General features: G+C 33.8%; 1 protein-coding gene across 2 annotated transcripts in view; it reads right to left on the reverse strand.

The window, feature by feature from the left end:
- The window catches only part of KIFAP3 (kinesin associated protein 3), a 174059-nt gene that overhangs the window by 32470 nt on the left and 117949 nt on the right, over nt 1-23640 (reverse strand). For both annotated transcript variants that reach the window (XM_060643482.3, XM_060643483.3), the window contains 2 exons: nt 18656-18741; nt 5274-5463 (listed from right to left, as the gene is read on the reverse strand). In XM_060643482.3, the coding sequence (XP_060499465.2) occupies nt 5274-5463; nt 18656-18741 (276 nt within the window). The remainder of the gene's footprint in view (nt 1-5273; nt 5464-18655; nt 18742-23640) is intronic.

Consider the following 23640-nt stretch of genomic DNA (forward strand, 5'->3'; position numbering starts at 1 on the left):
TTAGTGATCAAGTTCGAGCCCTGCATCGGGCTCTGCACTGGCAGTGTGGAGCCTGCTTGGGATTCTCTCTTTCTCCCTCTCTCTCTGCCCTTCCCCTCCCCCATCAAGATAAACCTTTTTTTAAAAAAAAGAAGTACAATTGTTTTTTGTATAATGATCTTGTGTCTATAACCTTACTGTACTCATTCATTAGTTTTAGTAGTTTTTTAGTTTTTAGTTTTTGAGTTCTTTTTCTTTGCTTATAAAGTGCTTCTTTTCCTATATCTAAGTCTTTGTTATTACTTCTTGTTGATTTTAGAGTGATACTACTTTCTTATTTGCTCCAGTCTAAGCAATAAGATAACGTACTATTGATAGAATGATGAATAAGTTAAGAATAAGAAAAGAATTTGAGGAAAAAAGTTCTAAGTGATGGCATCAGGACTATCGTAGGCATAGAACAAATATATTTCAGTATATGGCTTTTTAATAATCATCTGAAAAGGGCTCAGGCTTTTTAAAGTTTCCTTTTCTGAAGTATTCTGGGTTGTTAAGTGACCTATAGATAAATATTGGCTAGGTCATACTTACAACATTGTTTATAAACCTGGCACATAGTAAGCAAAATTGTTTAGTCACCGGATGATTATTTTACACCTACCAGTTGCATAAAACACTTTACTAGGTTCTGTGGGAAATACAAAAAATTGCAGTTTCTGTTTTTAAGAATTTTAGATTAAGTGAAATGTAAGACAAACACTTAAGATGCAATTAAATAACACATTTCACTAATAAATGATATACAACAGGAATGAATGTATGTACTGAAAGTGCTGGAGGCAGAGGAAGCTAAAGAGAGATTACTGTGTTCTGCACGGGTTAGAAAATCTTACTTGGAGAGGAGGGAGGAAGCAGTATAACTGATTTGAGTCTTGAAAGATAGGTAGCAATTAAATGACAAAATCTGTTTGAAGAGTAAGGTTACTACAAATCAAGTGAATGGCAGAATTAAGTAATAGTGTCGGCAAATGAATGAGTGAGCTGATTTGTACTTCCATATGACAAGTATACTTACTTGTTACATATACCCATTTGTTACATTCACAAACTAAAGATTTGTATTATTACATAATTGTTGAAGTGTTAATATCTTTGGTATTTCTCTTATTGCTTTAGTAAATTTTGAATGCTTAAGAGGTAGCTTAAAAGTATCTAATATTTAGTCCAGTTACTCTGTCCTCTAAATGTTAATAAATCAAAAAGACCAGTTAAACACAAAAAGTTATAAAAAAATGAAATTATGGAAAACGCCAGGATACAACAGATTGACAGTTAACCAGTTAAAAAAACAATTTTATCTGGATTGAAGACTTCTCAGGAGCATGGCCAAAATTAACAAGGGTAAGATCACAAAAATCAACAAATTCCTCTGTTAAATTAAAACCAAATAACTGAAGATCAAGGTTTAAGAAACCTGCCAATTTCAGAGGAACATAGCTAAGTAAAATGCCAAGATAAAATACATATCACACTTTGAAAATGAATACAAAGATATTCAGCCTGCCAGTAGAATAAAAGATTCTAACACCCAGAAAATAAATACAAACAATAAGATACTGGAATTAAATTTTAAAAGTTTATACTACATGACCTAATGAAGTAAGCCAGATTAAGAAGAAGAAATTAAGTGAAAAACTGTTGTCAATTTCTCAACATCTTCATTTTGACCCGGAGCTCCCATTGTCTTCAAAGGGAAAAAAGAGTAGCAAAAGGCTAAATGGAATACAGGAGACTACAAACTGGGAGCTCATCAAATAGAGATCAAACTAAAAATGTCTGAGTTTAAAGATCAGTCAGCAATTTTATAAACCCAGAATACAATAAGGATGATATAATAAACATGACATTATGTAAGTACGAAACAGTAAATTTATACCTCTGAAATTAATTTCTAAGAATTCTAGGGCACAGCAATTCATTCAGTAAACTATAGCTTCTATTTGTGCCCTCTAATGCCTTAACAAAATTTAGGCAGCGCTGATAATATGGGCAACCTTTCTTTACTAGAATGAGGAATAAAAATTAAATTACACCCTAAATAAATAAAATCCTCAACTCAAACACCTCAACTTCTTTGGAAGTTGGAACTTTGGTAGTTTGGAGCTACCCTATTTGTTTCTCAGCATTCTGCATTCCAAATTAATTCTTTTATAGAAAAGATAAAAAGGAACCGTATATTCTTGACTCCAAGTCCAGATAAATCTAAGAGTGCCCTTCCAAAGCTCCTACTCTAACACTGATTCAAAGATAGCAATAAGGAGCCAAAGAATTTCAGGTAACATTTAAACTACCAGAGAACAAACAGAAGACCGAGATGATCTACACCAGAGCACTTTGTAAGCTGTAGAGCATTATACCCATTTAGGTTATTAAATTATATGAAACCTTTTAGACCACAGTTATACAACACACCTTTCTGAGGTGCTCCTAGTAATGATGGTAATAGGACTATGAGTAAAATGGAGTAGGTACTGGAACAAAGATGAGATCTAAGCACATTTATTGTTAGCACAGGTAATTTATGAACTTTCTGATTTTTGAAAGTCAGTTAAAAAACTGACTTATAGACATTGTGAAGAAAGGTAAAAAATACAAAACCTCAATATCTTCTTATATATTGTTACTAAAATAAACTTTATTTTTTTAAGTCAAGAGAAAACATAACATTGGGCTCCTTAGTGAACTAGGCAAAAATGAAATTGTGGCTGTGTGGCAGAAAATAGGTATCAGTAATGAAGAGAATGAGAAAAAGAAATGACTAAAATAAACCATAACTTATTGGGCTATACCTGATAAGAGATATCACAAAAGCTATGAAAATAGTTTATATAAAATATTTAGTATAAACTATTATTATAAAACTATGGCTTTACAATAATCCTGAGATAGAAACAAAGTACTGTCAACTTCACATTCCAGAAATATATCCACATATTAAATGCTAAGAATAAGATTCAGCAAACTGATAAACAATAAAAAGTAAAAAGTCATTTAGAAATATGTAGTAGTGATTCAGCTTTATAAATAATACTTTCTCTATGGGTAAATTTGCTTTCAGCAAAAAGCAGCATTTTCATGATGGAAGAGGAAATTACTCAGCGACTATAATCACAATAATTCTAGACTCTAAAGAAAAAAATACTGTAACTAAAGGAGATACTAGATTCCTATTTTCATAGGACAACAGCAAGATCCTTTAAAAAAATAAAAGCAAGAGAGAAACACATATTTTGACATATTTAACAGTTTGAAAATATAGAAGGCAATACTAATGACTAGGAAGCAGCAAATGCTATTTCATCTTAAAGTGAGAGACAAGACCCAGGGAATCACAGGTGATTTAGCTTAACCTCTGTGGCTGAAAAGCTACTAAGGCTGCTTTTATCGGAAACCCCCTACAGTTCCATGGAGACCAAAGACTTAAATAAGATGGCTCAAGCATTCAAATAAATCTGCAGTTTTACAAATTTACCTGATGTTTCTGAAGATACAACCACACACAATAAAAGACAAGAGGCTGGTATTATCTAAATTTTAATGACACATATCGAGAGAGAGCACAAAGACTCATTTAGCTGAACTATTCATGGAAAATGAACTAGGTAAAATAATGGACTAAAATAATACAGATGGCTTGATACGAGATCTTTATCTTTAAACTCACAGCAATGTAATCGCCCTTATCAAATGTCTACCATGTCATCAGGCTACAGGGATTTAAAAAACAACCATGAGGGTATCTAATGATAATATTCCACTTCTCATATGCTTAAATTTGATTTTTTTTCCATCAGCTGTGGCTATTTCTAAACTTCGATATATAAAATATATATATATATAATTCAGATCTCCCACAAAAGCAGAAGTTGTACATTTTAATTATAAAACACCTCAGAAAAATGTTTATGATTTTCATTTTAAGAGGTTAATGTAAATGAATCAATTTTGGGAATATAGTATAATTTTTTAGAAATTTGTCCTGAAGTTCTAATTATACTAAAGCAAAGTTGAATACCGAGGTGGTTTCAGTTGTGGAAACTAGTAATCGATTCACACTGAAAACTAGCTATCAATCTTCAAAGCAAGAAACCTGATTCCAAAACATTCTGATTCCCGTTAACAAAAAAATTTATATCATATATATTTTACATCATTTCACTTCATGAATATCTGAATATGTAAGGAACAGCTGCTTGCTATTACTGAACTAAGACATTCTGGTTGGCTGAAATTAATGATCTACTCCATCTGGTTTAAAACACAAAGCAGTATTTCATAACTACTGTAGAGTTTGGTTAGGAAGAAATTCATTTAACTTTTAAAGTAAAGTATCAATTTTACAAGCTTCTAGTATCTACATCAAATATAAAAATAATATAGTTTATGGGCAATCTGCACAAAACAAAATTATGAAAATAAAGTGTGAATGAATACATAGCAGGGGGAAAAAGCAAGCCACCAATTCAGACATAATTACTTTGATGCTTTTTATATCCAATCTGCTACAGATCTTAATTAGAAATCCTTTCTTCCTCTCAATGAAATGACTTCAATGAAGTAATATTAATATTGGCAACAGTGCAACACTTCAAAAACCAGAATATGCAAGAGCTTACCAGTCTTTGTGCCAAACTCATCCTTGGAAAAAGGCAGCATAGCAGAATCAACAAAGTTATAATATATGCATGATTTATGTAAAAATTAAATTTTACCCTGAAAACACTAGCAGAGTTCAAAGGAAAAAAAATATTACTGTAAAGTGTCTAAATCTTCCCAACCAAGCAGAGTTTATTAGTTCAAGACTAAAGCAAACCCATGGCAAAATTAGACTGTGCAAATGAAATACGTTAGAAAACAAAACATAAATTAGTTAAGTTACATATTTAAATGAATACAGGATACAGAAAAAATATTACATTTTCAACAGAGGTCAGAAACCTTGAGGATGTCATTTTAAGTTATACATTGTAGAAAGCAATAAACTAAGAGTAATTAATTTTCCTAGGTACAACCTTTTTTTCTGGAGAGCACATCCAAGACTAACTGGAAAAAAATAATGGTGAGTTAATAGGTTTGTATGGTGTGTATGGATGGTACTTCTGAAATCATTCGGAGAAGTCTATTTATATATCATAAGAAGTGCTTCCAAAGCTTGGGAATGAGCAAGGCTGGTAGACCAAAATCCCTATTTATGGCACACAAACTGTTTAATTTTGCCTTGGTTACCGTCTTACCGGAGTTATAGAAAAGGTCAGGTCTTTCGAGAATATCTCCTTCATGGATATATGGCTCAATTCGATCATCACCATACAAGTACTGCTCACTCTCATCCATCTGACGGCTCTCTACCATCTCTAGCCACTGGGAGTTATGCCAGCGGAACTTTTCACTCTGAATTTTCTTAGCCCATTCTTCATCATATTCCTATTGAAAACAAATAGTCAAGTATTACTGCATAAGCTTATAAAGTTACTCCCTTGGCCCTCAGATAACAGGTTATAATAATAATTTGGAGATTCTTCATTTGGGTCAGAGGAAACATTAAAAATACCCATTCAGAATTATTCTATACAATAATCAATAAAACCAATTAAAGACGTATGTTAAAGGCGTCTGTTTGAATTACCAATTGTGAATGGTAACGGCAAAAACTGGAAAAGTTTAAACTTCACAAATTCTCTATTACTAGAATTTAGGTAAGCAGTCAGACTTCAGCTCCCAAAGAAATTTGTGGTAATAGTTACCTGTAATGTTAGTTACCACTAATGATAGGTGGTTAAGCATCAAAATGGTATCTTTCATGATACCTTATTTTACATAGTACTTCTTAATAGGAAAGAAAGCACTTGAAAAGAATGTCTCCTAACTACTGAAATGGTTTACCATTAAAATAACAGAGTTTAATTTAATTTTGTTTCAACCCCAAAATAACATTATCTTATTTAGTCATAATTATTTCTTTAAATGTCTGTCTCCTCCTCTGATCATAACTCCCGAGGAGCAAGACTGTCTTCTTCACTGCTGTATCTATAATACTTGTTCACAGAGAACTTCCTTGGTGAACATTTCTGATATAGGCAAGTTATATAGGCAAGTTATTATTAGCTACAGATCAACCTATCTAGCTCCCTACTTTTCCCAAAGACTGTAGTTATTCTGACTAGTGTATTCACTTAACAATGAATGGACAGTACCAATGATGGCATAGATTAAAAAAAAAAAAAGATTTCAGGTATTTCTTGTCATTATAACTCTAGAGTCTTAGTTTTAAATTCCTCTGGCATATCTTTAACATTTTTGTTTATAGTTATCTAAAAGAGTTGGAAAGGTACCACGCAATAGTACTGTCCTCCAACAGTCAAGATGACCATGATAATTAACAGATGGACCAAATACACATTGTAGTTAAATAATGAGCAATTTTCATAGAAAGCTGAGGCTCAAGTAAAAAACTGTCATCATAGAAGGAATTTCTGGGATGTCCTAATTATTAAGCTTTCTTTAAATTGTTTTCATGTTTATTTATTTATTTTGAGAGAGCGCGCAAATGATCAAGTGTGAGTTGGTGAGGGCAGAGAAAGAGAGAGAGAGAAAGAGAGAGGGAGAGAATCCAAAGCATCCTCCACACTGTCACTGTCAGCACAGAGCCTGACGTGGTGCTCAATCCCATGAACCATGACAGCATGATTCAGGCTGAAACCAAGAGTTGGAGGCTTAATCAACTGAGCCACCAAGGTGCCCCTAAGCTTTCTTTTTTGATAGTTAAATATTAACATTCCTATTAGTTCTCAATCTATTTCCTAATATAATTATTTAAAATTTAATTGTATGAAAGAGCGATTATAAACATTATTGTATTTTATTTTAAAAATAAACGTATTAATCCACTTGTTATAATTTCAATATTTAAATTGCTTAAGTTTTTACTCCGAGTTAAATCTACAATTTTAACCTACATTTGAAATTGACAATTTAGATATAAACAATAAATTCTAAATCCAAATGCCATCTTGTTGATATGCTTACAGTGAGTAGATCATATCGTATCATCTAAATATAATTTATACAATCATTCATCTACTGATCACATGTAAGTTCTTCTGATAAAATGACATAATACACGTAAAGCATTTCGAAAATCTATATTGAAAACACTTAATGTTAGTCAATACTGTTAATTAATTGAAGAAGGTACATTAATTGAAGTACCTAATTAACTGAATTAGGTAGGTACTATAATTAGGTACTATTAATTATCGTCTTTTTACAAATGAGAAAATGAGCTCCAGAACACTGAATTAACTAGATCAAGTGCACACTGCTAGTTGTGGCTATTACAGCTTTGTAAACCTTGGGCTGGCAATGTGAAAAAGGCAGAGGATAAATGAGTATTTGTCAGGGTCACTGTAGAATGGATTCTTCAGTAATGAGAATATAATAAATGAACTCCACAGTCAACTTTCAGCTCTAAGAGACTATGAATGTGTTGAGTTGTTGACCAAGCAGTGATAGGAGAGAAGTGGCTCTGGTCTGGTTAAGTATATTACATAACACATTATATTCTCAATCATGTGCTCTCTGACCTGGCTGTACATAGAAGGATGTTAGGGAAAGAGGGAGTTGAAAAAATAATGGCACAGTGATGTTGTTACAAGCAGTTTCATTGGCTACAGTTTCAGTGGTTCACTTGGGGTTTCCAAAATTAGACAGAATACTAAATTGTGCTAATTATGTAGTATGAGCAGTGTGATTAGCTTTAAAATAATTTAGCCCAAATGCTAAATATAATTTTGAACCTCTTTAAAATTCATGACTTCGCAAGTATACTTTTTGGTTCCCTATGTAGCACAGTGAATGTATTAGTTGCAAAGTTGGCTGCAAAAATATATTACTATCATATTAGAAGTGGCTAGATGATTTAAGAAGAATGATCACATATACTTACAGAAAAAAAAAGGATGAACTTATTGTCCATTAAGGTAAAAAAATTTAATGCATAAAAAAAGTAAAATGGTATTTTGGGGAAGAAATTCTCCATACTAATTGGCTTTTTTTCTAAAAGATAAGTTAGTTACAGGTCATCAAAACTCCCAGAATATGCCTTATAATATCATTATGCCTTATAATCCTATTAAATCTACATTAAATACTGGAGCTAATTTGATAGGTACTGTTTCTTTTGTGAGTACTAGTTTGTTTCACTTGGCAAGAGGTATGAAACTAACTTTACTTTTTAAAAATTTTTAATGTTTATTTTTGAGAGAGGGAGACAGAGCATAAGTGGGGGAAGGGCAGAGAGAAAGAGAGAGAGAGAGAGAGAGATAGACAGAGAGGGAGACACAGAATCGGAAGCAGGCTCCAGGCTCTGAGCTGTCAGCACAGAGCCTGACGTGGGGCTCGAACTCACGAACAGAGAGATCATGACCTGAGCCGAAGTTGAAGCTTGACTGACTGAGCCACCCAGGCACCCCGAAACTAACTTTATTTTGATAGAAATACTTTAAATCTGATTATCTGAATGAAGAAGTGTTCAAGAAAGATGACAGAAAGATGTATGACTTGATTGTTTTAATTTAGGTTCAGGCTTAAGGATTCCTAGTGTAAGAACAGGATATAAAACCTAGTCAAGTGCTCAAAACATATTAAAATATGGGGTTTGCTATTTTACTGAGAGTAAAACTTGCCTCTTACAAATTTCTGTGAAATGTTACAAAAATAAACATAATTTAAAAAGTAAATTACATATCCATAAAGTGTATTTAATCTAGTAAATAATGCTCTGCACAAGGGAAAAAAAATCATGCTTATTCTAGGCATTACTATTTTACATGCTCCTCATAAGATTTCCCTATTCTAATAAAAGTACAGTAATAAATGTAGAAAGATGCTATTTTCTTCACAAATGCCCTGCAAACTTAAGCCTCTTATCACCTTTCAAGCTGAGAGCAATGTTCTCATTAATGAGCCTACACATACAAGGTTTAGTTTCTAAAATAAAAAAGACCACCTATCCACAGACTATCTATCCATTTGACAGAAGTCCATACACACAAACCAAAAATATCCATAAGCATCTACAGCTAACTTTTGATACTAAAGTTTGATTTGTTAGTGTCTTGGGGAAGCTGATTTTCCAAGGCAGTGAATTGGCACAGACCTAGCACTAAATGTAATTAGACTACCTTATGTTAATCTGAATTCCTTTACAGTTTTCACCATATTTCTTTGGTCACTTTATGAGTGAATAAACTCATAGAACCAAGGCATATCTTAACATTATAATGCCCAAGAGTATAGCAGCAATGATGCAGATTATACTGTCATTTTATTAAAAATAAAAATTTTTAAGTATTTTTGTACTACAAAACTATAGGTTTGATTTTCTATTACTAACATAATGATTAATGTGCAGATTATTGTTTACAGGATCGCAATGAAAACGCTATGGCTGTCTTAGGTCTTTAGAAAACAACAGTTTCTCCCTCAGGAAACAGGAGACAAAATATGTTATTCTGTACCAAGCTGTTTAATCATTTAAGATATAGAAAACTATGTTCTGCAGATGATCCAATGATTACAGATTCCTACTATAATGAATCCACTACAATGACAAGAGGAGTTTTCATGAGGTAACCGTTAGCAACTATGTGTGGCGTTTTGTCATAGATCATTGCAAAGAAAATGGCAAAAACCCTTGACCAACCAGTATCAAGCCCTTAAAATCTCAAGAAGTTATAACATAGCTTTTTGAAATATTTATAACCATAAAACTATTTCATTATTGAAAGCTGAAAATTATAGAAAAAAATACCCATACCTTTAGCTAGCTAGAATCCTAATACTCTATATACACTATCGGTTTTCGATGACTTTCTTAAGCCCAATATTAATAGCTAACTTTAGGAAATACTTTTTAAATTTATTTTTAAAATTTAGAAGCTAAGTATGAGATATTATTAATATGTAGTACTTGTACCATAAAAGTTTTCTCTAGTTTGTGATAATATGGCCTTAGGTATTTGAATGTTTAACAAATACAGCATCTTGGAATGAAGCATGGAATGAGGAACACAATATTTGTTTAAATAATTGATTTCTCCTTTTCCTTAATAGTCAACATTAGTGAAAATGAGATAGTACTATTTCAACTAAAATGCTGGGTTTTGATTTTTATGTTTCTGAAACACTGATTTTTATGTTCCAGATTACTTTCTTTTCCTTATTTCCTTCTCTCCTTCCTTCCTTCCTTCCTTCCTTCCTTCCCTCCTTCCCTCCCTCCCTCCTTCCTTCCTTCCTCTCTTCCCTCCTTTCCTTCCTTCCTCTCTTCCCTCCTTCCTTCCCTCCCTCTTTCTTTCCTTTCCTTTCCTTTCCTTTCCTTTCCTATTCCTTCCTTCTTTCCTTCCTTCTCTCTCTCTGTCATCTATTTATTTATTTTTGAAAGAGACAGAGAGAGTGTGAACAGGGGAGGGGCAGAGAGAGGGAGAGAGGGAGAAACCTAGGTAGGCGCAGAGCCTGACACAAGGCTCATACCCACAAAATGAGGAGGTCATGACCTGAGCTAAAATCAAGAGTCGACGCTTAACGGACTAAGCCACCCAGGCAGGCGCCCCTATGTTCCAGATTTCTTAAAAATCAATTATTTTAGCTTATGCCTGTTGAGAGTCTATTTAGTACTAAATTAATAGGCTTGGGCAGTGGTCCCAAGAGTTTTAGATTTCAGGAAAGTTTCAAAAACAAATCTGGGGGACTGATGTTGTATGTAAATCAACTACTACCTATTATTGACTTAGAGAAGAAAGACCATTTTAAGACTATAAATGTAAGAAAGACAATCTCAAAATGAAGATCTACCTATCCAAGACAAAACATGTTAACAACCTTCCATTTGTAACAGCTCCCCAGCCCTAACATCTCTCTCTGTGTGCCCCTCCCTGGACCTCCTCTCACTATTTTTTTAATTCCTCTCTCTCCCATTTTAGTGAAAACCAGTAAAAGCTTTATCATGCTCCAATGGATCAGCACTTAGCTATCTTCTGTATCTAACCTCAATGAGTAGAGTTCAACAGCCATGGCAAAGCCAGTTCCATTGTGTCTCGGAGTCTGAATTTATAGGAATTGATGGTATTACGGTATGGTATAGAACAAAGAACAGTGGATTAGGAATCAGGGGACTTGGGTTCTATTTCCAGGTCTGATACAAACAACCTTCTAAAGGCATTTTAATACCTTTTAGTCTCAGATTCTTCATTTCTAAAATGAAACAAATCTAGGTAAGATTTACTAAAGTTCTAACATTCTATAAACAAAAAAATGTATGATTAATACCCTTATTTCATAAAGCTTTTGAAATAATTATCCCCCCAAACTGAAGAATACTGGCAGTCTAAGGAGTTTATTTTTAAAAATTAAATATCAACTCCAAATGAATATCCAGTGTCAAACATTTAATAAATTCAACATATATCAATTAAAATCTATTCTCCCTAACCCCTCTCACCCAAATCCCCTTCCCTCTTAAATATCCCCTTCCCCCATTGTCAGGAAATAACTGGGAATTCAGGGATGTTACTGCTCAACCACAGCCAAGATACGTCATAAAAATTTATCAAGCTGTTGTGGAAATACACCAGGAATACAGTTATTTTTTCTTCATTTTGAAATACTTCTTTTCACAAAAATGGTACCCTGATAGCCTTGCTCTGAGACTTGAGTTTGTCTTGTATTTAAAGGTACACATGCTTTTTTATTTTCTTCTCAGCTCCTGACATGATCTTAAGCACTCAGTTTCCATAAAAACTACGTGTCATGAAAGACTTATGGTTTGATTTTAAATGGAATGTGCCATCCTTTTTGAAGTCCTACATCATTTTGTTTACTACTTAACCATAGAAACATTGTGAAGCCTCACCCAGCCTATTATCAGAGCCTGTTCACTATCAGAAAAACTCTTTGTAACTGGCTTCCGTCACACCTTGTATCTGATTAACACACTATAGGATAACATAGAGCTACATAGATCTGCTTTGTGTTCTAACACAGCTGATGGAAAACAGATTTTCCTTTCTCCTTTAATGTGACAGCCCCCTAATTGAGAATGTAATATGGTTTATTTAATACACTTCTTCATACTAAATTAAAGCAGATCTAGAGTAATTTAGTTGCTCATTAAGGTTAAGGTAATAGTCGCTAAACAGATGCCTTTTATATCGTAGAAAATACTTACCCCAATGATATATATAGGATAAGTAAATATAGATATACACATAATTAAACACATACATAACAGAACTGTTGACTTTTAGGCACATACTACCTACTTCTCAACAGTACTATCCCAAGTTTGTCCTTTAGTCTTGACTATGAATGACATTTTCTAACAGGACCTCAAATACAATGCTCTCTTTGACCTCTGTTTAAAGTGCTGGGGAGGCTCATCTGTGCAATATCATTTCAAATATCATGTTCAGTCAGGCCACAAAGTTAAAGATAGAACTAAATGAAATTTATTTAATTAAGAAATCATGATTTTTATCTTTTGTACTATGCTTGGGTTCTGTTGAATCCAGTATTGCCAATCAAAGGAAAACCACACACAATAAAGCAACAACATGCATAAAGCTAGCAAGGAATACATATACATTCATATACATACGATCACATTCATATCATACATATATATACTCTATATTCTAATGAGCTAGAAGAACATCCTAAATTTATGCCTTTCAGGTTTATACAATATAAAAATGAACTCCAAAAGAGGGCTAACCAAACTTATCTCTCTAAACCCAATTTGATTATAAGAATTGAGAAATAAAAAATCTCACTTACAAATCCGAGCCAATGAAAACTGGTACCAAAACTATAAAAGAAGCAAGAACCAACTCCACCTGTTCTGGAAAGAACACCTCAGTAGTTTTCTGTCAACTACTCACTTAAAAATTCTCTGCTCTGTGCCCATACTCAACCTGTAAGTCAATTAAAACTGACTGCTGTCTACCCATTTTACCCAATCCCCACCCATTCCCTGCTTTTGAAAGCCAGCCCTGAAATAACCTGAGTTCTAACCCGGTTCTAATCTAATCCTATGAAGTCTAATCCTAATCTAATCCTATGAAAGTTTCTCCAACTGTCCCTTCCAAGATGTCATAAGACATCTTTTTAAACTGCTTTCCCTTGCTGGCAAGATTAATAAACTTCTGTAGGACACAGGCTGGCCTGGCAATTTTTGTGGGGACCATACCAATTGATGTCTTAGAGTTTATATGTAAACCTACAATGGTTTATCTCATTTTAAAACACCAGTCTTATTAAATATAATTTTGACTATCCGGGAATAAAGACAGCACCTAATTTTTCAAGTTTAAAATACCAAAACTAGATATTAATTCCAGGTTACTAAAATATACACAATTTTCCCATGATCACAGACTTACTAAAAGAGAAAGGGCTGTCCTTCAAAATCTCAGTGACACAAACTTGTGTTAGTATCAGATCACAGGGGCCTGTGGCTGGTCAGAAAGACAACAGACATTAATCCTTTACCAGAGAACCTAGGGACATCCCTTTTCCCATAAACACCTTGTAGATACAATGTACCATTAGTGCAGAACATCTTTTGCTAGGGCCACAGAGTAGTACCGCTCCTGGAAGGCAAGTTCACCTCTGGATGACAGTACCCTGTATTCTCTAGAGTCTAGGATGTAAACTTTTGTATTCTAGGGACTTTGTGTTGCTGAGTTTTATATTCCCAGTGCCTTAGTGTTTTGACACAGTACGTCCTTAATAAACATGTATTAAATGTTTTACAACCCAATAATGTCAGGGGAGGGATTTTTTTTTTTACCAACTGGGAAAGAATTCCTGAGGTCCTCAAATACTTCACGCAAAGTTGAGGAAGTACTTAAGGATAAAAATCTAATTGGGGTTTTAGAAGCTCTCTATGTGTAGAGGGTTCTGTTCTTCCCTTCAGGATTCCCAAGGCTTGGAAGAGAAGAGACAACGATCAACTGCCATATATCCCCTTGGAAAACGAAGCTAGGCTCCTCTCCTCGTGTCCCTACTCACTGCAGCTACTCCAATCCCTGCCTCCCAAAGCTACACGTAAGGCCTAGTCAGACAGGTGACAACTTGCTCATGAGGCCATAGAGACCACATCACCAACCATATAACCCTCCAGGTACAAAGAGTACTACCACCCCACATCTGTTTTAAGTTGCCAATTGAGGGATTAGGCCCAAATTCATTAAACAAATCATCACTAATGTAACATTTCCATAATTTGGGGGACAAGTTCTTTACGGCAGAAGGCATATTTCCCCAAGCACCACAAGGTATCGAATTTTTCTTAACTATTCCACGTTGTTCTGAGTAAAAATGAAGTTTGTTTTCTTAAAGACAAATTGCCTTAAACTACAAATATTCTCATTCTTTTTCTTTGCTTTCTTTTTTTTTTTTTTTTTTTTTTTTGATTTATTATTGTTCTAGAACACAGCCATGCTGAGAACACTAGGATATCAAAGCCTAGTGGTGAAAAGAATCTTAAGAGATCATCCACTCCCATTCTAGGCAGGTTTCTAACGATTTCAGAAAGTTGGTTATGTAGTTATTACTAATGCTTACTGGATGGAGGCTTCACATTCTCCCTTGGCAGCTTATTTCTAGTGTTTCATCATCTTTGCTGTGTCTAATCAAAGTTTCTCCTGTTTTGAATTAAGCCAATTTCCTCTTGTTTTACTCTTGAAAAAGATTCAGGACAAGCAAATAGCACCCTGAGTCATGATCAGTAATAGAGTCTGAGCTCAAAGAACCGGACTGGCAGCTATGTCTCAAGTGAACCTGAGAAGCTGTCATTTTACTGATGCATTAAAAAAGCCCACTCCTCAAATTTCTCCCAAATAAGGAGGCCTAGACAGGTAGGAGTGTCACTCTGGTCTGAGGTTAGCCGATAAATTGAGTCCGAATTAAAATAAGTTACTGCAGATTCAGAACGTGGGTAATTTAACAGATAAGGCACTTCTACACTAGAAGAGGCAGATTCCTGATTACCACACTGTCCTAATCAAGGCCTTTTGGTTAATTACCCTATTTAGAATTGCTGTGACATGGAGCTTTAAAATGCCAAATTCAGCCATTCTGTAGAATAATCTTAAAATATAAATAATAATATTAATATATCTGGCCAAAATACATACTCCAAATAATTTTCCACAGTTAAAATCCAAACAGTGAACAGATTATTTTCCAATACCATTTAAAATATTTAAATGGACAGAAAATAACATAGATAATTAACTGTACCAAGGAAAGAAAATGTTGGTCCATGAATTTAATCAACATATAAACTTCTCGGGGCACCTGGGCAGCTCAGTCAGTTAGGTATCCAACTCCCGATTTTGGCTCAGGCCATGATCTCATGGCTTGTGAGTTTGACACCCGCATCGGGTTCTGTGCTGACAGCTGGAGCCTGTTTGGGATTCTCTGTCTCCCTCTCTCTCTGCCCCTCCCCCATGTGTATGTGCACGCACACGTACACGTGCTTTCTCTCAAAAATAAACACACAAAAAAATTAACTTCTCAACTAGGTCTGAGTTTTGGTCTAGTTTGAACAAAACAGAGAGTGACCATCATGTAGTAGATGCTTCATATATATTTTCTCTAACCCTAACAATAACTCACTAATCCTCAAAAGTGTCACTGTAAACTGAATCTTCAAAAAGTTATAAAATGTCTGAGATTATTCAGTAAGTGAAAGAACTAGAATTAGTTGTATTCTAGATGCAACACTCTATTAGACCAAGTTGTCACATCATAGAGGCCAAAGTTGAAGATCAGAACCCTTACCCAACTGAGAAGGGGAGAAAAAGTTCTGAGAAATGGTGCAGTTCCTTACTATCAAGCCAAAACTGAACCAGGGCCTGGACACTTATACGTGTATAGTAGCAGAAACGTAAGGAAACATTCTTCCAGCAGGATGCGGGGTGTTTCTAGCCCTTTTATCATCTATATTAGACTACTTCTTTTCTTCTAAGAAACTCAGCTGTGAATATGATGAAGTTGGGTAGCAGAGCAGGACTTTTGAATCATATAATTCACACACAAATATCTTTAAATATTCTGTTTAATAATTCTAAATATCTTTTTAGACTAAAGTTTCCCAATGTGTGAAATGAAACAGTCCAAAATTACTTGGCATCATATCAAGTTCTTACTTTGTTAAATCTCGTGTAGAGAGTCATAGAGTGATTAGGTGAACCTTCAGAATACTTATTCAAATTTTTGTTATACTAAGTCAAGTGATCAGACGGCATCTTAGGGAGCCATATATAGGTAGCTGATATATCAGCAGTTTCATTTTATTGATTGTTCTTCTTTAGAGGCCTTACCAACAAGGTTCTTTATGAATATAATAACCTAAAATAATTTTCTTTGTGATTTTACATTTTTAACTCTGACTAGGATTTATAAGTTCCTTTAAGGACAGTAAGATCAACAAAGTAAAATGAAGATTAAAAATGTTCATTGGATTTAGAAAAATGAAGGCCAGGTGTCTTTAGTGAGCACCATATCAGTGCAACAAAGGAGGCAGAAGCTAGAATTCATATAGGTTGAAAGGTGGATGAGGGGAACTGAAGAAATGAAGGAAGTAATATGTAGACAGTTTTTTCAAAACATTGGTTCTAGAGAGAAAGAGAGAGCTAGGACAGCCATCTAGAATAGAAAAGAAAGGTAGACACAGGGTGGGGAAAATTCCCGTTTAAGATGAGAGACTTTACACGGAATTCTATTCCTGAAATCATTATTATGCTATATATTAACTAACTTGAATTTAAATTAAAAAAAAAAGATGAGAGATTTCAGCCCAGAGTTTAGAAATTATTGGGAATAAATATTTTTATATTCATATTTTATACTAATTTTTTTAATAATGAGACTGAGCTGGCATTTTGGAACTATCACAAATTTACTTTCTATACCAAACATATCCAAACATTACTGCCTTCCATCTACTTTTCTCAAATAAGACAATTTTAAAAGTATGCTAAAGGCATTCTCTAACAAACTGACATCTCTTTCCCTTCTTCATTGCTTAAGGTAAGATAATCACAAATAGAACTTGAGGAAGTTTTTTCTTACACTACCTACTTTATACACAACACTAAATTTAGTGATCTACTAGAAAATAGTATATGAGCCATGAAATTATTCCCTAGGAAAATAAATATTCTCTATTCATAAACCCTGTCACCAGGGGTCTACGTGTATGAAACATCTTACTGGAATAAGGATTTAATATGCAAAGTTTCCTTATTTTAATTTAGAGATCAAAGCTAAAAATGTCAACATACTCATTTAGTTTTAAGCCAGTAATGATATACTCAGTCCAATCCGAAAAATAGATGACATCAAATAAAATGAATTTTGAAATAAAATCCAGGAAATTGGCAAGGAAGTACCTGATAGTGACTGTCTGATTTCATAATGAAATCACTAGCATAAATGCCAACTTAGAGGACTTCTACTAAAGTTGTTAACTGATTCTTTAAAATGTTATTCTAAGGCGGGCCAGGGTGGCTCAGTCGGTTAAGCGTGCGACTATTGATTTTGGCTCAGGCCATGATCTCAAGGTTCATGAGACAGCCCTGCATTGGTCTCTGTGCTGACAGCCTGGAGCCTGCTTGAACCTGCTTGGGATTCTCTTCCCCACCCATCCCTGCTCCCTGCTTCCTGCTTCCATGTTCTCTCTCTCTCTCTCTCTCTCTCTCTCTCTCTCTCTCTCTCAAAACAAACAAACAAACAAACAAACAAACAAACAAACATTAAAAATGTTATTCTGATCATTTAAAAAGCTTAAGTTAAACTTTGAAAACTACTGAATAGGGTATATTCAAGAAACTTCTTATCGAGTGAGCCAAAATAGAAGGTATAAATCCAGTTCAAAGAAGGAAGCACTTTGTGTATGCCACAGGTGAAAAACATTTAAAGTAATCTAGTGTATGGCACATCCCAGGTGCAAGGCCCAAGTCCAGGCAGAAGACTAGGTGGTCAGCAGGAGCATGATTTCTGAAAAAAGTCTGTACAGAGAGCAAGTTTCTAATCCAGGACTCAGATCACCCTTCTGATTATAGTCCTCCAGTTATACATCCTTTCAAAACTTCTAAGGTCATGAATAACACAATTTTTGTATGTTTCATCATTCCAAAGCAACTGACAAAACAAGTGTATGCATATGAAAAAAATCAAAGCACTGAAAAAATAATTGATATAACATTTGTCTTATTAAAAAAGTTTAATGGTCAAACTGCAAAACTGACTATTAAATTCTGGTAGAAATTCTCATCAAACCCCTGCTCCAATGTAATAACTTCCCTGAAAAACAAATGATTCTGAGAGACATGTAGACCTCTTCAAGGAGCCTATACTTAAAAGGCTGAAAGCCTTTAATCATTTTTTAATGACTAAAATATGAATTTAATATCACTGTATTTTCAGAGACTCCTCAAAATACAAATTTGCATTTATATTAAATGCCAAATTCTAAAAAGATGTACAGAGTTTTCTTTTCTACCAAATAAAGACTATTATTACACTTTGCATAAGAAGAAGAATTACTTACCGCTATAATATCTAAAGTATTATCACAGACCTTTCGGATTTCATTATTTTTATCATGCATCAGATCTATAAGATACGCTGGAGCCTCTGAATAAAAGTGGTTAAAGATGCAAATTGTGTTTGAGATTGAGCCTATTCAAGGATATTAGAAAAATCTCACATTTCTCTAAATTCAAATTGCCCCGGGAAATCTAACTTCAAGTTGTAAAATTGAGTCATCAATAAAAGCTGACCATAAACATTTAACATTTCATTTCATTTCATTAATAGAAATAAGAAAGAAAAAAAAACACTAAATAAAAAAGGGCAAGGAAAACAGAACCAGTAAGTCTCAGAAAGTACAAGGCCATCTTTTTGAAAATAACTGAAATTATTTTCAAGGCCATCTTTTTGAAAATATCTTCATGAAAATAACTGAAGAGGGAGCTCCAGAGCCACACAGCTATCTATTAAGCTTTCCTGAGAGAGCTGGCCCACCTAAAAGTTCCAGAAAATTAATTTCACATAAAAATAGCAACAGAAAAGAATCACAGTCAAATTTTGTAGATGATTATGAGAAAAATATAACATTTTCATATAAAAGATGAAAGCTGTAACCCAATACTTCAAAAAGAAATAAAAGAATGTAAAAAAATAGAATATACATATAGGAACAATATATATCAAAGTTAGAGAACTCAAAGAAATAAAATAATTCAGGAAAGAACCAAAAATAAAGGTAAAAATAATTCCAGATATATAAGAACTAAATTTATAGTAACACATGAGTAAATAAAAACAGATAAAACTCCGAGAGGAATGGAAGCTAAAAAGGAAGAAAACTTGTAAAATTTAAAAACAAATAAAAAGAGAAAATATTAGAAAATGACTAATTATTTAAGATAGGCAAAGAAGATCCAACATAATAGAAATTCCAAAGAAGACAATAAAAGCTTTTAATAAAAGAGAACAAATACTAAAAACTAAAATTCAAGAAAATTTTCCTGAAATTAGGGGAAAAAAAAGACAAAACTATATACTGAAAGATCACATATGATACTTAGAGAAATCAAGCAAGGATGATGAATACCAACTCAAATTCTAATAAAGCTATTTGGCTTTAAAAATACAGAAATGCTCCTCTGGTCTTATTGGCCAAAATATCAAGTCATTTATAAGGGAAAAAAAAGTAAATTGTCATCAGACACTGACAGCTATCAATAATTAGCAGACTACAGACGGCACACTGTCATCAATTCAGGCAAGAAGACAGCGGAAAAATACCTTCGAATTGTGGAGAAAAATAATTGGCAATCTAAAACTCCATATTCTGCTAAATGATTATTAAAGAGAACATGCTAGCTATTTTCAGATATATTTTATTATTCATAGATACTCATTTAGCAGTATAAGAGAACATAATTATGAAAGGAAACTCAGAGAGATAGAGAAATGGAATTCAAGAAAAAAAATAGCAAACAGGGAATAGGTCAACATATTCTAAGTCTTGAATAAGTACTAGTTTTTAAAAGGCAATAGTTAAAATAATAATTCAGTTTCAAATGTTAGAAAAATGTTACAAAAATGAGGTGAATGATTACACTATCACATACCATGGAAGATGTAAGTGGGGACGTTAGACTTACAAGTAGAAGAATACAGTCCTTTAAAACTGGAGAGAATACATGTTGAAATTGGGTTTAACTCCTACAAATAAGTAGGGGGAAACAGAGGAAAAACAGAAAACTCAAATTAACAGAGAAACCCCAATGAATCCAAAAAAGGCAGTGAAGAAAAACTTCTTGATCTCCAATATTTACAGCCGATCTTTGTTAAAATTGTATTTGAAACAGAAGCCGGACATTTCCTCCAAGAAACTCTAGCACACATGTACACAAGCAAATGACATTCTTTGCAGCACTGATTACAATGCCGAAAAAAATTTTATCAAGTTTCACAGCAATTGCAAAGACAGAGGTTAACCCTAATCTTCTACTCATTGGTGCTACTTACTATTTTTCTTGAGGGGAAAAGAGGATACATTTAAAATGTAGAAAAAAATACAGAATAATATATTCTCAGAGAGAATCTAAAAGGACCAAGTCAAATTTGACTTATTTTCCCATGCTGCCATTGTTGGGATTGTATGAAAATTATTACAATAGCATTGGTTCTCAATTTCAGATTCTCAATTTCTATGCATTGTGCAGAGAGCTATTTTTAATATCCCAAACATTTTAATATAAATCATATGTTGACCTAATATAAGTCTATACCAGCCTTCTTAAACATTAAGTTTCTTTCATTCTGTTTAAAATTATATCAAATAATGTTGATCATTAATCTAAATTTAAAAACGGGAAAAGGAAATAATTATATAATAAATCTTCACTTAAAAATTTAAGTATAGCCAAAATCACGATAAAGTACTTAAAATTATAGTGAAATATTTTAATAGTTCCTAATTATGTGACAAAAGACAACAAGACATATTTAGATATCATTGACATCAACAAAAATCCCGGCTTTTGGACACCAAAACACTGGGCAAAAGCACTCAAGCAATCTTTACAATCTCAAGGCATGGATGAAAGCATTGGATCTAAGTAGTATTCCTTGATGCTTTTGTAAAAATTTTAAATCAGCAGATCTTTTCTGTCCCATTCCTTCCATTTTCAACATGTTATATTCGTCAGAATAACTATTTAAAAAGTACTCACTTCAGATTCAATGGCTTCACAGAAACTGAACTTGGGAGAAAATAAAGTTACACTCACAAGAAAAATCAAATGGAAGTGGTCTTAATACTGTGAACTTTGGGGCGCCTGGGTGGCGCAGTCGGTTAAGCGTCCGACTTCAGCCAGGTCACGATCTCGCGCTCCGTGAGTTCGAGCCCCGCGTCAGGCTCTGGGCTGATGGCTCGGAGCCTGGAGCCTGTTTCCGATTCTGTGTCTCCCTCTCTCTCTGCCCCTCCCCCGTTCGTGCTCTGTCTCTCTCTGTCCCAAAAATAAAAAAAAAATAAAAAAAATAAAAAAAAAAATACTGTGAACTTTGACAATAAGGTACTGAGAGTACATTTTAAATAGATAGACTAGGGTAGAGACACTTACTCACTATGCACTAGCATTTGGTAGGTACCATAAATACTTAATTCCTTAGTCTTCAAAAAAAACCCTACGGCGTGACATGTAAACAAAGGTCTCCTTCAAAGAAGCTACCTTAGGAAAGCTATGCTTTCACTTTCATATTTTCTAACATGTGTTTCTTATAGTGTCTTCTGTAGTTATAGAAATATTCTATTATAAAATATCATTTCAGATTTGCTCAACCCAGAAAAGCATATTAAGGTTTCCAAGAAGACCCTGTAGCAAGAAAACCTGTTTAATTCAGTGTTTTCCAAATTCATTTATCACAGAACCTTTTTTCATGAAGCAACTATTAATACAAAAAAAAAAAAAAAAATCCCTGGAACACCACTGGGGAGAAGGAATTTACTCTAATGTTAATACTGCTCAAAAGAGTGTATCTAGAATTTATTTTCCTGAGTCAGTTTATAAGCCACATTTAAAAAATATTACTTATGATAAAGGAAGCTCTCTCTAGTTAAGGCAAAACAGTGTTTGCATTATTGATAGCCCATATTGAAATCAACATTTCTGAGTTTAGACTTGTTACTCAGACTTGACTCTCAGAGACTCCAGTAATTAATCTCAAAAACAAGGCAATTTTCTCCAAAGATGATACTTAAAGCATGTGTCATTGACTTTGAATGTAAGATCAGAGGACTTTAAAATAATGTTTTGAGCGATGGCCCATCATCATGCAAAAGAAAAAAAAAGTCTTCCAATGTATTAATTTTAAAATTAATTAATTTTAGACACGTGTTCACTGACCTAAGTACTACCCACATGCTAGGTGCTATGTTAAATTTTGAGTATAGATAAAGACGAGGAAAACAAAAGCTTGTCCTCGAGCTTGAAGAGCTCAAAACCTTTGGTAAAGACAGACATATAAATATACAATTTAAAGTTCTTTACTGGAGGTGAAAATAAATTACTCCTACTGGGAAGGAGGGAGGCTTAACTGGATTAGAAAGGCTTAACTTTAAAGATGGCTTATAAATCTACCTTTAATGAGCTGGAGATTATTAGGTAAAGAAAGAGAGAAATGCATTTGAGGTTGATAAGGCACACAAAGAGGCAAGAAGATGGGTCCTATCTGATAAATGATGAAAAATTTGGGTGTGCTAAGAGAAAATTGTGCACTGTAGAGTTAAAGGGGGAACTCTAGAAAAACAGATTAAGGTTATCTTAATTTTAGATTTTTTCACATGGGTAAATAAATATTTTACTAGAGAAGTTCAAAAATAGTTTTTTTTGGGGGGGTACACAAACATGCAGATGACCACAATAACACACACACACACACACACACACACTCACACACATGCACACACACACACAGATGCAGCTTAGATATCACTTCTGCTGCCAGCATTACATGACATCCCCAGACTCGGTTCTATATATATCCTTGGATATACATATTCTTTCCTGTGCCCAATGCATATACCTTTATGACACTGCTACACTGGGTTATAATTTAATATTTCTTATTTACTTGTCTGTCTCTCCAATTAGACTATAAACTCTTTGAGTACAGGGACTGACTTTTTTATAAATCTAGCACTTAAAACACTATCTGTTAATGATTAGAACTTGGCAGATGTCTGCATTATGAATGTCCAATTATGTGTCATAAAAGAGGTAGCAGACAAAATGCTCAGCTACGAGACTGATGGATGGTACTGTTATTATCCACTGTGAACACAGAAGGAGGATACAGGGGAGGATGTTGGCATTATCAAGTACCCTTTTCAATGCAATAATGATAAACTCTCACTTATTGAGTATCTCTGTGTGTTGGAAATAATTACAGGCACTTTAAATCCATCAGTACTTATAACAATCATACAAGGCAGGAGATGTTCCCATCATTTTTATCAGA

This window comes from Panthera onca, chromosome F1, assembly GCF_046562875.1.
Source record: "Panthera onca isolate mPanOnc1 chromosome F1, mPanOnc1 haplotype 2, whole genome shotgun sequence".
NCBI lineage: Eukaryota > Metazoa > Chordata > Mammalia > Carnivora > Felidae > Panthera > Panthera onca.